The sequence below is a fragment of the Botrytis byssoidea genome (genome assembly GCF_014898295.1).
Source record: "Botrytis byssoidea strain MUCL 94 chromosome Unknown BBYS_001, whole genome shotgun sequence".
Taxonomy (NCBI): Eukaryota; Fungi; Ascomycota; class Leotiomycetes; order Helotiales; family Sclerotiniaceae; genus Botrytis; species Botrytis byssoidea.
Window position 1 is genome coordinate 2234391 of NW_024065842.1, and position 16076 is coordinate 2250466.

General features: G+C 42.6%; 5 protein-coding genes across 5 annotated transcripts; 2 read left to right on the forward strand and 3 right to left on the reverse strand.

Annotated features, from left to right (window-relative positions):
* Positions 1-1236: 1236 nt before the first annotated feature.
* On the reverse strand, positions 1237-2311 carry EAE97_000674 (uncharacterized protein; the record flags this gene model as incomplete). The annotated part of the gene is made up of 2 exons (XM_038871184.1): positions 1237-2224; positions 2298-2311. The coding sequence occupies 2 exons, from the start codon at positions 2309-2311 to the stop codon at positions 1237-1239; spliced, it is 1002 nt and encodes a 333-aa protein (XP_038738545.1).
* A 4680-nt stretch (positions 2312-6991) lies between these two features.
* EAE97_000675 (uncharacterized protein) lies at positions 6992-9109 on the reverse strand. Its single transcript, XM_038871185.1, has 2 exons — positions 8590-9109; positions 6992-8538 (listed from the first exon to the last, which is right to left on the reverse strand). The coding sequence occupies exons 1-2, from the start codon at positions 8860-8862 to the stop codon at positions 7093-7095; spliced, it is 1719 nt and encodes a 572-aa protein (XP_038738546.1). The 5' UTR covers positions 8863-9109; the 3' UTR covers positions 6992-7092.
* Positions 9110-9355: 246 nt separating this feature from the next.
* Positions 9356-11638, forward strand: EAE97_000676 (uncharacterized protein). Its single transcript, XM_038871186.1, has 3 exons — positions 9356-9879; positions 9928-11326; positions 11382-11638. The coding sequence occupies exons 1-3, from the start codon at positions 9639-9641 to the stop codon at positions 11437-11439; spliced, it is 1698 nt and encodes a 565-aa protein (XP_038738547.1). The 5' UTR covers positions 9356-9638; the 3' UTR covers positions 11440-11638.
* A 507-nt stretch (positions 11639-12145) lies between these two features.
* EAE97_000677 (uncharacterized protein) lies at positions 12146-13062 on the forward strand (the record flags this gene model as incomplete). The annotated part of the gene is made up of 3 exons (XM_038871187.1): positions 12146-12300; positions 12369-12730; positions 12818-13062. 3 exons carry the CDS (start codon positions 12146-12148, stop codon positions 13060-13062), a joined length of 762 nt encoding a protein of 253 aa, XP_038738548.1.
* Positions 13063-15051: 1989 nt separating this feature from the next.
* EAE97_000678 (uncharacterized protein) lies at positions 15052-15491 on the reverse strand (the record flags this gene model as incomplete). Its single annotated transcript, XM_038871188.1, has 2 exons — positions 15052-15339; positions 15462-15491. 2 exons carry the CDS (start codon positions 15489-15491, stop codon positions 15052-15054), a joined length of 318 nt encoding a protein of 105 aa, XP_038738549.1.
* Positions 15492-16076: the final 585 nt, after the last annotated feature.

Below are 16076 nucleotides of genomic sequence, written 5' to 3' on the forward strand. Positions count from 1 at the left end.
TGGATTTCCTATTTCCTTACAGTTGACAACAAGAAATGATCCAATATAATGAATGGACTATCAAAGCCAAGGACAAATCATGGGTTAGGCAGTATTTTATCTGTTCCTTGTTGTTTGCGATCCGATATTCAAAGGCCAATGCTGGCCAGCCATCCCCGTCTATGGTCGTCTAGCCGACCTTCTATCAGGTATAACTCGAATACATCATCTTTGATGGCTTTATCTCAACAATGATTTTTTGACATTCTTAACAACAATCTGAGTCTACCTTGAGGTCAGATTTTTGCAGAACTTTTGTAAATTTCTCAACCTGAAACTCTGAAAATTTGGACATTACTACTGTGAGAATGTCAACTTACCATCCATCAGAATTGACACACAATTAAGGTACACAACTTCTCTTCCCTGAACTTCTATTAGCATTGATAAACCTCAACTAACTATCTTTTGTTCGACTCAGCCAACACCACTCTTCAAAGTTCCAAGTCGCAACACTCAAAAAACCCAAAACACCCAGTGGCCACCTTGATTGGCGAGTTCCCTTCGGAATTTAGGATTGCGCTATGTTGCCTTTCCTTCAAAACGAATCTTGAGATTTTCTTAAAGTCCTTACTGAATTGCAGTCGTCGTGGAAGTGTCCTTCATTGCAAACTGTCATGATGCCATAAATTTGCCCAGCATCTCAATCAGCACTGGTCCAAGTCTGATCAAATACTTGGAGTGCTCCCTTGAAGAGGCGCTAGGCTTCTTGTTGCTTATTTTGATGAGGCTGAGGTTAAATCCAAATTGCCGTCCATTGTCAAATTTTCCTTTCCAAGTCTGCCACGACTTCGGGGTAGCATGGAAGCATTTGCTTCGAATTTATGGGATCACCATCATACAATCATCACAGCGCTGTCATAGGGGAAAAATGTATATTCGAAATCAAGTATGTATTGGTTCTTTAGGTCTTCAGCTAATAGTATTGCTAGCTCATTGACCAAAAAAGTCTTAGAGAAAATGCAAAAACCGATCGCATCCAACGCACCAATATCAAAACATTCTACCACCACAAACGGCGGTACAAGTCATTAGTCATTAAATTAACAAAGCAAGACCCTAGCCATTGTATTTGGAAAATCACAAATATGTCGAATAAATCTCAAATCTGCAAGATGTTAATGAAGACACGAGATATTTAGCAAGAGAGTGAATCACCGACCTTGGAAAAGAACGGAAAGAACTCAAGATAATTCATCAATGGTTACGATAGACGAAAGAGGCAAGGATCTTGTCAGGAAAGTTCGCCTCAATTCGCATCATCATATTTACCTTCGCCAACGACTCAAGGATGCCAGCTTGATGAGTTGGGTTGGTAACGTCATTGAATAGTATTGCAATGGCCTGTGCACCGATGAAATGGAAACCGCCATGCATGAGCATTATGGTCATCTCAGTGCGTGGTGATCGGCTAGGTCTAGCGTAATGGATGTCTGCGAACACAAATTCAATGCGGAGAGTGCCGGAAAGCGTTGGATCGACTTGATTAGTCTCAACGACCATAGTTTCAAGTAAAGGTAGGTTGCGAATAACTCGGGCAACGGCTTGAAAGTTGTCATGGAACTCTTGTATAGGAAAGCAAATATTACGAATCATAGAGAGCTCTCCAGAATTCAAGAGAGCCCCAGAAAAATCAAGTGGTGGTGTTTGAAAGTTGAGAAGAGATACAAAATCGATGATGTCAATGTCAGGATTGACCATAACGCCCTTCTTGGTTCCATGGTACTTGCTCGCATCAAGCTGGAACATTGGCTTATAGATGCCAACCATAGCAGAAGTAGCCCCCTTACAAGTGTATAAGAGTCTTGGACGCGTGGCTCCGATGACTCTGTACTGGTCTGCATCAGGGTGTGTGGCAATATCGACATTTTCCTCGACGATTGAGATAAAACGAGAACAATTCAGCGATGCCATGACCCAAATTTTGTTCTGCAACTCGGTAGGAAGTTCGGGAAACATTGAAAAGTTTGTGGCGACCTTCTTGCGAGCTACTACTTGAACTACCGCGATATTTTGGCCCAATGGCTTATATCTAACGGACTTCACTTCAAGATTGAGCCAGTTAAGTCGCATCGATAGCTTTTCGCCGACGAACTTTCTTGTAAGCGCAAGATCAAGCCACGCAGCGTTTTTAAAATCGGCGAGACTTGCGAGTGGCATGTTGGCAAACCAGCTCATGTTATTGCTACTTGGCAAGTTAGCGTAATCTATCAAATGCAATGCCGAGATCGGCACCGCGTTAAATTGAAAGTACTTACTGAGTAGGAGACATGATTTTTTTAGACAGTTGTATATGAAGGAAGAGGATTCGATGTTGTATCTTCGGTGTCGATAGAAACGACACTGGAACTTGGTATTAAGAGTTGACTGTGCTGAGTTCCGAGGGCCGATAGCAACGAGCGAGGGGCTTCAGATTTGGTATACTGTTGCTGCGTAAGCAATTGTCCAGTCCGGAGATTCTCGCTGAGCGGAGAATAGAGATGATCACTTACGGGTCAAGATTCAGAAGATGTTTGAAAGTTTGCTTCTGGTGCCAAGGAAAGGACACAGAGACGAAGACCGGCGAAATTCTGCTTCAAAGTCAGTAAACATTCGATTCCAAGAGGCGTTCGAGAAAGCGGAGGCAACAACAAACACTTACTGATCGTATATCGAGAAAACTTGTTGGGTCGGTTCTGGCGGCAAAGAAAGGCCGCGGAAAGTTGTTATCGGTGAGATACAAACGCTGAAGTAGCCTCCAATCAAAAAAAGACGACAGAGAGGGTTCGAAGTATTAATTTCAAACTGTTATGGAGTAAGCATACGTTCAAGTCTTCAAGAACTCGTCGAATTGGAAGGGGAATACAACGGCACTTACAAATTAGGTGTATTAGAAGAGAACAGGTAAGCAGAAATTCAAGAACTACTCTGAGAGTTAGATATGCGACTTTCGGTTTTGGTACGCTATACATGAATGTTGAATGAGAAAGATAGGATTTGGATGAAAAAGGATAAGTGATATAGGCATGTGTTTCAAGCTGAAGAAAGACGAAGGGAAACACAAGTAGCAAGATACCACGTCGGTGAAATATATGAGAGAATCAGATTGTGCGATGTCGGAGGAGGAATGGTGGTGGGAATAAAGAAGTTGAGGAAAGTGGGAGCGATGGAGAATATGAAAGCAAGCGACACTTGTATCAGCTCAAAGGTTTGACTTACTCAATGGTAAATACACGATCTTGATCAACAAGAATGGCGTATGAGAAAATCCTGTTGGGACGCAAGTTAGAATTGCTAGTCTCAAGGTCTGTAAAGCAGGCTCTTCGCTGAAATGATAGGATGGAAAGGTCGCGAAATTGACCATGAAAACGATGGAAATGCTGAGGATCACTTACTTTGGATGATTGACACTTGGAATTTTCTGTTTGAAAGGCCTGTGAAAATCGTGAGTTTTGATAGATCGAAGTTTGCTTTCTGTGATGAGATGGGATATCGAGAGACTTTGATTTCAAGGGAAATTGAGGAAGATGCAAGTGTATTCTTTTATATGAGGTCTTTGGAGTACTCACAATAGAATCAAAAGCAGATTAAGTTTCTCGCAAAGCGACAAGTATCAAAAAAGAGGGTGATTGGTATTGTCGTTCCTGGAAGTGTATTGTACAAGTTCTTCTCAAAAGTTGGTATTGTGGTCGAAAGTGGTTATTGTGCGAAAGAACAATAAGCTTGCAATCTTATAATCAGGTTGCTAGACAGCAACAAGGCCTGACCACCACAACCTTAACCGAGCGAATAGCTGTTCGAGAAAGTCAGGGCTTTCAACGTCAGATTTTCTTGTAGCCTTGTTCTGCTTGTTATGAGGACATGGGAAGTGCCTTGATGTTATAATATTTGTGGTAGCAGCAAGTAATGGTATAGACTGGAAAATGTTAATGAATCAAGAATTAGTAAAATGCGCTTCATAGATCTTCAACTATACCTTAGCATATCAGCTGGTTTCTTCTTCAATTCACTTATCCTCTTCGAACTTTGAGCCTATATCTTACCTAGATATTCTCACACGTCTCTCAATCTGTTTGCTCCGTTAATTTGGAGCTGCTTCATTACCAAATACTCCAAATTCCATGTGCCCTACATCAACTACAATAACTCCCATGTCTGAAGGACCCCAGTACTTCATGAAATTCTGGTTGAGTCCAACAGACTGAACATCAATTATAGAAAAGAAACTGCAATCCAAAACCGGCTGGCGCTTTCCAGAACTTACCGCAACTTTAAAGCTGCACCATCGTAAGTCTCGTTCGGCATGTGTCTTTAACGCATGAAAACACTTTAAGATAAAGTGTTGTGGTGAGCCTCCCAAGAAACTCTCATGACATTAGTTCTCAAAGGCTGACCATATTATACAGTGCAGTTTAATGAACCCAAAGTATACCACGAAAAGGCAAGTAATTCGGGACACAAACACTGTGAGCTTGGTATGAGTGGCTGGATCCAATACAATGAGAATACAAGCAAGGGTATAAAGAAGAGAAAGCCCAGCTTGTTGATGTCTGAATCAGATTCGAAAGGAGATTCAAGCTTTATCAGAACTTACTCTGGCTGCAATTCAATACCTTGTGTCCAGTTGTAGCTTCACGCAAGAGTACCTTCTTGCAAGCTGTCAGCCTGCTTCTACCCTGTTCCATGTTGGAGCTACACTGTGAAAGTTGGCAGAGTCAAATCTTTGTGCCAGGCCCACTCCACTCTCGGCGCCCCTTGGATATTTCCTTGAAGGGACAGCAGCCCGTCGTCAAGCCATGCTATGCCGATCACTGCAGAATGGCTTCGAAGTAAATAGCAGATAGTCGATAGAGCGTCCGTTGGTTTTCGTTATAAAGTATAACAAGATGGCAAAGTAAGGGCGTGGGATCATATCAGGAAGAGGGAAGCCATGTGAAGCTGTCCTGGCCTCAGAGAGCTTGTTGTCTTTGGGGGAATTTGGAGATACAGGCTTTCTTCTTATAGCTTCTTGAGTCCTTAGTATTGTGTGTTCCGGATACGGGGAATAAGTGCGGTCTCGGAAGGAGATGAACTGCGGGGTAGGTGTGGGTAATTGGAGTAGAAAGGCGGGGCGAGGCGATTACTTGGGAAGTATCAGGGGTCCATTGCTCATTTGGATATTTTAGTCAGATATACGAGGGACGGTAATCGGCGTTCCTGCAGCTACTATGAAGTGGTGATACAAGCAAATTCTCTATTTGAGAATCACGCGCGAGACTTCGCAGCCCGAAAAAAAATACACACCTACCCTTTCCACCTACTGTACATTCCCTCTGCATATCTACAATATAGCCAAATCTCCCCTTATCTCTCCCTAGCCTTGTCTGCAGACACCAGATCAGCTACGCAGAATTCTCAAGGTCGGGCATTAGAAAGGGGACAACAAACTTTACTCAATTTACTCCCATCCAGGAGAGTCGCGATCCTACTGACTCTAGAGCAATCAAGATTATACCGCAAGAATAAATAAAACGCAGGGCTCCATGCCCAATCTTTTCATCGTGTCGATGGAAGTTACAATTTAATAACATTACATGTGCAAAATCTCCCAAATATTTCCGATTCACTCCAGACTCTCCCTCAAAATCTACCCGTATCGGCAATATCGTCTCATACAACTATTCACTCACCACAAATCCCATACCAAGTGCACAATTCTTCTCCCCACCCCTCCGTGCACCAAAGTTGTAAGCGAAATTCGGCCATCATAAGCGATGAACATTACTAATCTTGCTCATTGTGTTTTACACTTCAATGGGTTTTAGTATCTTCACATGTGTTTGAATAATTTCTGAAGATTGATATTCATACTATACGACCTCGACAAAGAGCACTTTCTTCCACCTCTACATCTCCCAACAATAGCATACAGGAAAGTTTCGAAGAAGAATCGGCCTTTTAAGCTTCACACACTGTAAAGTGCAATGTTACAAACCCATTCGTCGCCTCGCATCCATCATACAATATTTGCACCTCACTCGGGTATGTTCAAATCAAATCTAATCCTCTCTTCCATTCTCTCTTCACTCTCATACCCACATACTCCACTTCTCACCCCTAAGCCTCCCTCAATCCCACACTTCACTACTCCAACTCTAACCTCAAAACCAACCTCATCTCAAACCTCTCAGTCTTGTCCGAGTCCAGCACCTCCTAATCAAACCTGAATTTTCCAATTCTCATTTTCGCAAAACAAACCAAATCATACCTACTGTAATGTAAACAATCCAAATCCATAAACTGAAAAGGTCAACAAGCAAGCACAGACTTATGAAGAAAGTGAGAAATGACTCAAAGTGGAAACTAATTTTACTATTATGTGAACGACGAGTTTTCCCATTGTAAGGTGAAGGATTGATGTTAGTTCTATGGATAATATGGATAGGGAGTGAGAAGGCGAAGTGAAGCGAAATATAGTGAAGTGAGGGTAGGAATAGAAGGAGAGCGACATTATGTTGTGTTCTAGAAAGTGAGTAATGAGGTAGCTAGTACCTGATATCCGATATCTGGCATGGTCACAAAGTGAATAGAAATATGAGAAGTGAGGTGAGAACACAGAACAAACAGATAAGCCAAAGGTAATACCATCCAACAGGTAGGTAAGAACAAATGGTCAAGAGATCCGTGTCAAAACTTTACCTTGGAATAATGCAAATTTGAAAGTGGTATAAGAAAAAGAAAACAACGGGAAGACACGATTGCGGAGGATAATCTATGGATACGGCTTTCATGGTAGGGAAATTGAAATGTGATCTAATCTGGCATATCAATATCTTGTACGTATCTCTATTGATTCTTGTGCTCGGAATTCTACACTGCAGACTATGCACCGAGTCGACAAAAGGTTATGACCTATGTCTACGGAACATCGTATCCATGCTCGAGCTAAACTTCCAAGTTTTCCACTTCCTTACCAATGCCGAAGCAGAGTATCACAAAAGAATGAACACATGAAGTGCTGGCTTGCAATTTTAGGAAAAATGGTATATTGTTTAGTCTATTCCCTATTAACACCAGATATCTAAACAAGCACGCCTATTCCAAGCCCTTCCCAAGTAACTCCTGTCCAATCTCCTTAATCAAGCCTTCCTTAGGAAAAGCCTTCGCTTTACTCAGGATGGTTGTTTGGGCGTCCATACTCTTCAATAGATCCACCAACTCTCCATCTTTCAGGGTTCCAAACACCAAATGTCCAAACGCCAATAAGAATCCCTTCAATGCTTCTGGTGATTCTTTCTCTTCTTGTATGGCTTCTAGTAAAGATGCAGCAAGTTCTATTTGTTCGCTCTCTGGTAATACTTCTTTGTGATCTTCTATACGGAGACTAGAATTGGCAAATGCCATATTGAAGGCAAGACTTGCGGCTGCAACACGAACGTTATGATGTGCATCATCAAGCAGCGAGGTTGTGATTAGTTGAACGAGTGGGTTGGTTAGGGCCGGACAGCCGAGAATGTGTTGAGGGTATAAGGGACTTGTGAATAGATTACAACCTGCTTGAAGTGCGACTAAACGGAGTGAATAGGGACAGTCTTTAAGACTATTGATATGTGAGAATAGTGGAGCAATAGTTTTATGGTTCTTTTCCTCGGCATAGTAACCACTTAGTCTTGGATCCACAAGAGCACATCGAAGGACATCAACGATTGTAAACAAGACTTCAGTGGGTACTTTAGAAGGAGCTTCTCGTAAAAACCAACTGAAAGCATCCAGATCCGGGAGATGAGTCTGTGCTGCGGGCTTTGATTGTCCCTCTGATACAAAGTGAAGAACCCCTTTGACTGCTGGAACATCAGCAGCAGGTCCCATCTTTGCTTTGAGTTTTTCAAGTGGCGGAACTTTAGTAAAAATAACTGGCAACGTATTTGGTGCACGAAGTGCTGGTAAACGTAAAGACTCATGTGCATGTGGCGGGAACGCCATTTGTACCAGAAGCCCTACATTTCTTTGTAGAGTTGCTACATCCGCTCCCGCCCAACGTTTTTCCTCCTCACCTTGTAAGTAAGTTGCGAAGGATGGCGTCGCGGTAACACTGTATCTTGTGGCAATCTCATATGACCGGGCAATATCAACTATTATGAAAACGGCTTTGCGTCCTGCATCCTTTGCGAGCTGCTCAAAGACAGGATATAGAGGTTTGCATGGAGCGCAACTATGGGAAGTAAAGAAAATGATTGCGCATTTCTTCTTGGCTAAGGTCAAGAGATTGTTCAATTCAGCAGAAGTTTGAGCATGTCGAACCTGTGACATCGATGCTTGCTGCTGTGGATCCTCTGTATTTTGAATACCCAACAGGCCGCCATTGTTCATATTATTCAAAGTAACATAATCGTCGAAATGCGGTTGAATCATTCTGCCAAAGGGAGTGTTGAGAACAGTTTCCGGGAGGTTCGTAATATGCTCGGGGATTCCCTGGCCAACCAGAAATGTAGCAAAATCGTTCGAAAAGTTATTACAATTATGTTTCCAGAGATCATACGCCTACATGCAATTAGCTTATGACACAAGGTTCGAAGTCGTAGAAGAATTTACCTCAAAGGTGTAGATTTCTTTCAAAGAGTCCAGATATTCCAGAATCACATCCATGGGTAGATCCGTCTTCCCTAACTCTATGATCTGCAATGGTTTACCCAGATGAGTTTCGCCAGGCTTAACAGTTTTGATCCCTCCATCGTAAGTATATTCAATGCCCTCGAAAACAACAGAGGTGTGGTAGATAGCGTCAATCTGGACTCCCAATAAAGCTCCTGACAGATTGCGCGCTAGGCCCTTCGACAGATCATAGACATATAGCTGAACGTTCATTATTCTGTTGCTGTGATTTTTTGAGCGTGTTGGGTAGAAAGGGGAGAGACACAGGTTAGTAGAAGAGAGAGACAGAGAGGAAAGTGGTAGGAAAGAGAAAAGCAAAATAAGAGAAACTAAACTTAGGGGATTTATTGAGGTAGCATCATCAAGGATCTCATGTAGGGTATAGTAATTGTTCTATATCATTCTATGAATGAAAGACATAAGATTTATCACCGAAGGCAACTTCGAGCTGACGATGTTTCAGAAACACGGTCAGGGGGTGTCATTAATATATTGATAAAAGAACCCCGCGGTTGAAGGGATTGCCTCAAGTGTCTCGATTGTGACTAAGCACTTTCTCCATCATGCTTTTCTCGATAAGCTTCAAACTTAAATAAAAATCTTTATCATTAAGGCGTTGATATCTCCACACCTCCACAAGCCCCTTCACTCTAATTAACAACACGTCAACCAATCACTCATCGCCGCAATCCCAAGTTTAGCCACAGCACTCAAATCCAATGCAAGGATAGAAGGCAAAACGTCCCCTATTTCTCATTTCCATTTTCTGCCCTTACTTAAATTTATTCTTATGAAATTAAAAAGGGAACAGCTTTGTTCTTTTCTCATTCCCTAAAAGTATACCTAAGTAATAGGATCTGGAACTTCACCAATCCTTTCTCTTACCAGACTTTTCACTCGCTTTTTTTTAGTTTATATTTACTTGGCTTGAGTTGGTAATTAGTCTAGGTGGTTAGTTCTACTTATCATTCATAGTCGCTCTTTCGCAGATGCGACGTACTTCTGTCTCTCTCCCATCGAAGAGTACATCACACGACCCTCACGAGAAGCTTGCAAGATATAGTAATTCGGGCGCAAACGAAAGCGCCGCTTCCAAACTGGAGAAATCAAAGAACGCTAGAATGACCCAAAGTCAGCGGTCCAGATACTTGAAGACAGGAGGAATCCTGCTCTTCGTAGTCTTCCTGTTCTATTATCTGTCTCCAAGCGGTACGCAGGTACCAAGCACTGGTATGTCACAATAAAAAATCCTTATATATCATTTTCTAACATAAACAGTTGGCGGTGCTGTCGAAGGTGCTGTCCAAGGTGCTGTCGATACAGTTAAGAGTGGTAGTAATGATGGACAATCTCCATCTGATTCGACTTATGGGACAACGAAGTGCTCGAAATCCTACAGCAAGTCGAAGCCGATTGTTCAATATGCCATCATGATTGATGCTGGAAGTACCGGATCTCGAGTTCACGTATACAAATTTAATAACTGCGGCCCTACACCAGAGTTGGAGTCTGAGGAGTTCAAAATGACTGAAAAGAAAGAGGGCGGCTCCGGATTGAGTTCTTATGGATCTGATGCTGAAGGTGCTGCAAAGAGTCTCGATATGCTTATGGATGTTGCAGTGAAAACTGTCCCCGATGCACTTAAGTCTTGTACTCCTGTGGCTGTCAAAGCTACTGCTGGTTTAAGAAAACTTGGCCCGGAATTGAGCAACAATATTCTCAAGGCTGTTCGTACCAGATTGGAGACTGTCTATCCTTTCGCGGTTGTATCCGACGAAAAGGGTGGAGTCCAAGTTATGGATGGTACTGATGAGGGTGTCTACGCTTGGATCACAACCAACTTCTTACTTGGTAACATTGGAGGTCCAGCTCCTGGAGATACTGCAGCAGTTTTCGATCTTGGTGGAGGTTCGACCCAAGTTGTCTTTGAACCAAAGTTCAAACTACCCGAGAAGATGGCGGAAGGTGACCATAAATACAAGCTTACATTTGGCGGAAGAGATTTTGAGCTATACCAGCATTCTCATTTGGGATATGGTCTAATGGCAGCCCGTGAAACAATTCACAAGACTCTCATCGATGATATTCACGCAGCCAATCCTTCAGACCTCTCCTGGACCGCATCGCCAATCATCAATCCTTGTATTGCACCAGGCATGAACCGTTCAGTTGATATTGCATTTGATGAGAAACATCCTCTTCGTGCTAAGTTGGGTGAGAAGAACGAATTCGTCATGAAAGGTCCTTCTTCCCCATCACCAGCTCAATGCCGCAAACTCGCAGAGAAGATGTTGTATAAAGAAGCCGAATGTAAAGTTGCACCTTGCTCTTTCAATGGTGTGCATCAGCCTTCCCTTGAAAAGACTTTCCAACATGAGGACGTCTACACCTTCTCATACTTCTTCGACCGTACCGATCCTCTCGGAATGCCAGAATCCTTCACTCTACGAGAGATGCACGATCTTACCAGCCAAGTTTGTGGCGGCGAATCTCACTGGGACATGTTTACTAGTATCCCTGATGCCATAAAGGAGCTGAGAGATAGACCCGAATGGTGTCTTGATTTGAACTTCATGATGGCTTTGTTGCACACTGGTTATGAAATGCCAATTGACAGAGAGGTCAAGATTGCAAAGAAGCTCAAGGGCAATGAGCTTGGATGGTGTCTCGGTGCTAGGTATGTTTTATCCCTTTTCCTCTCTCCCTTTGATGCAATATCTAATACTTAATAGTCTTCCGTTACTTGAGGCTGGCTCCGGATGGAAATGCCGTGTCAAGGAAATCTCATAGATGATCATGTAATGAGCCTCGAGATATGTATGATTCATGGATGATTGGCGTAATGCGGGGATCGACTTTGAAAGATCATTTAAAACTTAGAGGTATCGAAGCTGTTTTCTTCCAGTGGCTTTGATCAAGTAAATAATTCATGACCATTTTATTCTTCACCCATATATACGAGTCATCTTACCTTTTAGGACTTATCTTTCATTATATATCTTTGACGTGAGAAAAAGTTAACTACACTGATATCAAATAATCTTCACATCTGACAATATGCCAGCCAATCCAATGTTGAAAACTCAAAATGACGATTTAATCGGGATCTGGAGTTTTCCCGGTCATGGACAAGATCCACCACGAGCAAGAACTAGAATACAGGTATATCATTTCTTCATATTCTCCTCCCGACGCTCCTCAATTCAGAGGTCCATGTATTCTTTTTGCATACATCTTGAAGAGCTCCTTACTATTGAGAATAATTCTTGCGTCGACGTCGTGATCGCCATTTGGAGAGATTTCACGTGATTACCCCTCGCTTTTGAGCAGGTCGACGTCATCGGCAACGTCTGCCCAGCCAAGCGGGTGCTACAATATCGAAAGTCTATTTAAAGTAGTATGATTTCAATGTCAATTTCTTTCTGTTCATTTATCAAAAATATCTTACATTGCAAGCAGAAAACCAATCCCAAATAATCCAATTCATATAGCTAAAATGCAATTACTTACGTCCCTCACGCTTCTCCTACCAGCTTTCATTGAGCTCAGCTCCGCACTTGTTTTATCCCCAGAATCGTATGACTATGATATTTCTGGATCTAATGGACTATGTACTGGGAAACTTGAGCCCTTGAAAGGAATTAAGAAAACGTCCGTATCTGTCGTCCTCAACCTGATGTTAAAATCCTCACCATGCTAACTAATACTTTGATCGCCAGTCTCAAAAAATCATCCATCATTCCCGATGTCCTCGATCCCTTTATCCCCACTTGTTATATTCTTCCCTCTTATAACCTCTCTTCTTCCTCGTCTTCCTCAAAGAAAGTAAAATTGGGCAATAAACTCCGCCCCTCGCAGACTCAATCCGCGCCCTCAATCAAAGTTTTCTGTCCTGGAAAATATCATGTTAAGGGCGGTTTAACGGTTATTCTTACAGATCCAGATGCACCTTCGAGGGATGATGATAGCATGTCTGAGATGTGTCATTGGATTGCTAGGATTCCTGAGGCTGTAGTTGGAAGGGAAGGGATTAGTGGAGAGTGGAGTGGGAGTGAGTTGGAGGAGGTGGGGATTGTCGATTGTGAGTTTCTTTTCTTTATTGTTATTTTGCTTTTTAATTAAGTGGGACGTGTGAGGAAAGATAGGGTATGCTGACTTGAAGAAATAGACAAAGCACCAGCGCCACCAAAAGGAACAGGAAAACATAGATATGTATTTGTATTGCTAGAGGGATATAATGTGGATTTGGAGGGACCGAAGGAGAGGAAACATTGGGGGTTCGAAAAACCAGGGAGTGGGATCAGAGAATGGGCTGGGAGGGAAAATTTGACGGTTGTGGGTGCAAATTTTCTTTATGAAAAGTATCATAATGATGGAAAGGATAGTAAGTTCAAGATTCAGGGGTATTTTTGAGTGGTAATGAGATGGGCTAGGGAATGTATACATATCGGTTTGCATCATGGGATCTCCTTTCATTGGATGGTAGGACGGTAACAATTCTTCAGACATTAATTTCACATCTGTATTCACACCTGCATGTTTCATTGTGACAAGAAAATCAACGTTCAAAGATGCACAGTCAGTATCACGCAAAAATATAAAGACTCATGGATAAAGTAAAAACAACGATACGATTTGACTTCAATTTACAATAGCCTGCTATTCGAACCATCTCTGAGCGAATGACGCCAAGGACAAATGAAATGTAACCTCCTCTCTAAAACACAATATGATCGGAACTCCTCCCAAAGAAACGGTAAAGAAAATTTGATCTTTCATAGAGCAGCGAAATAGTAAGAAAACTCCTTCCAAAGAAATGGACATGAATGGGAAGATAAAATTGATGTGAACCAGGAGCCCGTTCCGATTCAGAACCTCATGAATTTTGCTGGCGAGGAAAAGTGGTGGGAAAATGGGTATCAAGTCATGTTAGTAGAAAGCAATAAGATATGACTCGAGTGCACGACCAGACAGACGATCTCGAGTTTCGGAGATGGGAGTACCTGCGGGTATCTGCAAGTCAGTATCTAGCACTATATGTTACACAAATTATATGAGATAGGGTTACTCACCAATTAGAATTTTTCAGCAAGCATCAATATAGATACCCCAAATATAGCCCACATGTACACGGCAAGTTCTGTCATTTTTGGCTATCGATGTCATACGATACTGGTAAATTCGGCTCTGCCACTTACAAAGCTTGGCTGCGACTAGAACCGGAGTCTCGTGGCGAAACCGATCCTCGATATCTATGTTGGGAATGGTGATTTCTAGATGATGCTGATGCAGATGTAGATGCTTGAGCCCTTCTAGATCTATTCAAGCCACTCAATACTGTTAGCTTCTCGCCATTTTCATTTTTTGGAATGTGGATCTTGCCTTTGATTTCTATTGGCATGTCTCTGTCGTCTTTCTTCACGTCTCCATTCTAGAACTCTATTATTCGAAGCCTCTATTTGGGCGACCGGCTCTCGCTGTCGTTCCTTCGCTCGTGTTCGTGTTGGGAATAGTCGTTACAGACTCCATCAATCCCGGTATGTATCTGCAACTCGGTTTTCGGCCGAGTATCCGCATAAGTACTGTTGCACCATATACATAAGTTAGGAGTATATATTTCAATATTCCCGCACGCGTAGACAGAGATTATAGTCTTGCACTGTCCACCAGCCCTGTCATTTTGACACACTTTCTTCTCACAATGCCTGACACAATCGGATTTTGAACAAGGTTGCGCTCCTAGATTTGCAGTGATTCTGGGTATGGTAGTTGGCTCTAGTTGTCCATATCTATATTCCGATGGAATACATGTCGTGCAGCTCTCTTCGCTCGCTGCCCATACAGGACAATATACTCCGTGGCATTGGCAAGTATAGAACTCGTAGTGTATGTGGCAAATTTGGCATGTTGGCAGCTGCCCATTCCGTGGAACGGAGGCACAGGCTTCTCTCTCTTCGATAGAGCCACTGTTAACGAACGTGCCTGGAGGTCCTTCTGACATGACAAGGTTTGACACAAGGGGTACTTCAAGATAGGTATGTTTCAAAAGATATGTGATATTTGAAAGCAACGAAAGTAAAATTGTATTGTTGATAGAAAACAGAAGAAGAAAAGAAATCCCAAAACGCAGACCTCGACCCATATAACCGTCTTTCCAGACTCCAAGTGACTTCCAAATAAAAGAAACATATTCCATAATGATTCAGTTAATACCATATCATGACTGTGTAGTGCAGACTCACACTATTATACAACTTCCTCCAAGGTGCAGTCATCTCCCCTTAAGCAAAACTCAAACGGTGACAGTAAATTAGTAATGTTTTTCTAGGGCGTATGGAGTCATCAAGGAACTCACGGAGAAATGTATTCCACAAGCAGTAATATGGACTCTGCTGAAAGTGGCTACTCGTCTAAGTACGCTTCATCGCTCGACGACTGTCTGCTATGGCAGCTTGACCATTGTTTCGATTTTTTGTGCTGCCTCGGACGTGCTCTTCCTCGGAGTAAGGTTGATTCATAAAGGGCAGCATCCTCGGTACTTATTCTGTCGGCCGCCCCGCTGAAACGGACTTCTTCTCGTTTCCGTTCTTTCCGCAAATTTGCGTATCTTCGTGGATCTTCGTCTATTATCAATGGTTGTAGTGACTCTTCTGAAGCTGGTGGTATCGCAGAACCAGGGATAGGAAAATACTAGGAATTTGGCTGCCCATGCGAATATTCCGGCGTATATCCGTAACATCCATAGGGTGATGGTATAGGCTCATGATTCGATGTCATCGCCGGTGTATGATTGTATTGGGGCACCGACTCACGTTCTCGTGGATATGTATATTGATGACCATGATATGGCGGTAGCGGTGGTTCTTGCTGTATTATTACCGTTGGTCTCCGGAAAGTAGCATCCGGAATTCTGGGATAGTCAGGAGCTAGTTATCTGTGGCTCTTTGGCTGAAAGGGTCGAGAGTTGGAAAAAACTGGTACTCTTTTCTGTGAAAGCAACTCTTTTCGCTTTTTTCGATGTTCCTCGTGGTCCGAGTAATTATCACAGACCATGCCGCCCTCTGGGTTCTCATTGTGAGGTGTATATCGTAGCTCTGGTCGACTGCTGGGATATTTGCTCTTGCTAGAACGGCATCTATTGCACCGGGGTGATTTATTGACCTTCAAGTGTGCACATTTGTAGATGATGATCTCAGTTGTGCATTTTCGGCACGGTGGAAGCTGAGACTTCTCCACACATTTTTCTTTTCCACAAGTAGCGAATATCATATCGCTTTTGATCTTTGGTATTGTAGTCGGCTCCGGCTTTCTGTCAATGGGCAGGTACTGATAGCATGTCATGCAGCTACCCCTTACACTAATATCAGGAACATCAGGGCAGGTAAACTCGGTACACCCACAAAGATAGATCCAGTACTGTAATATAC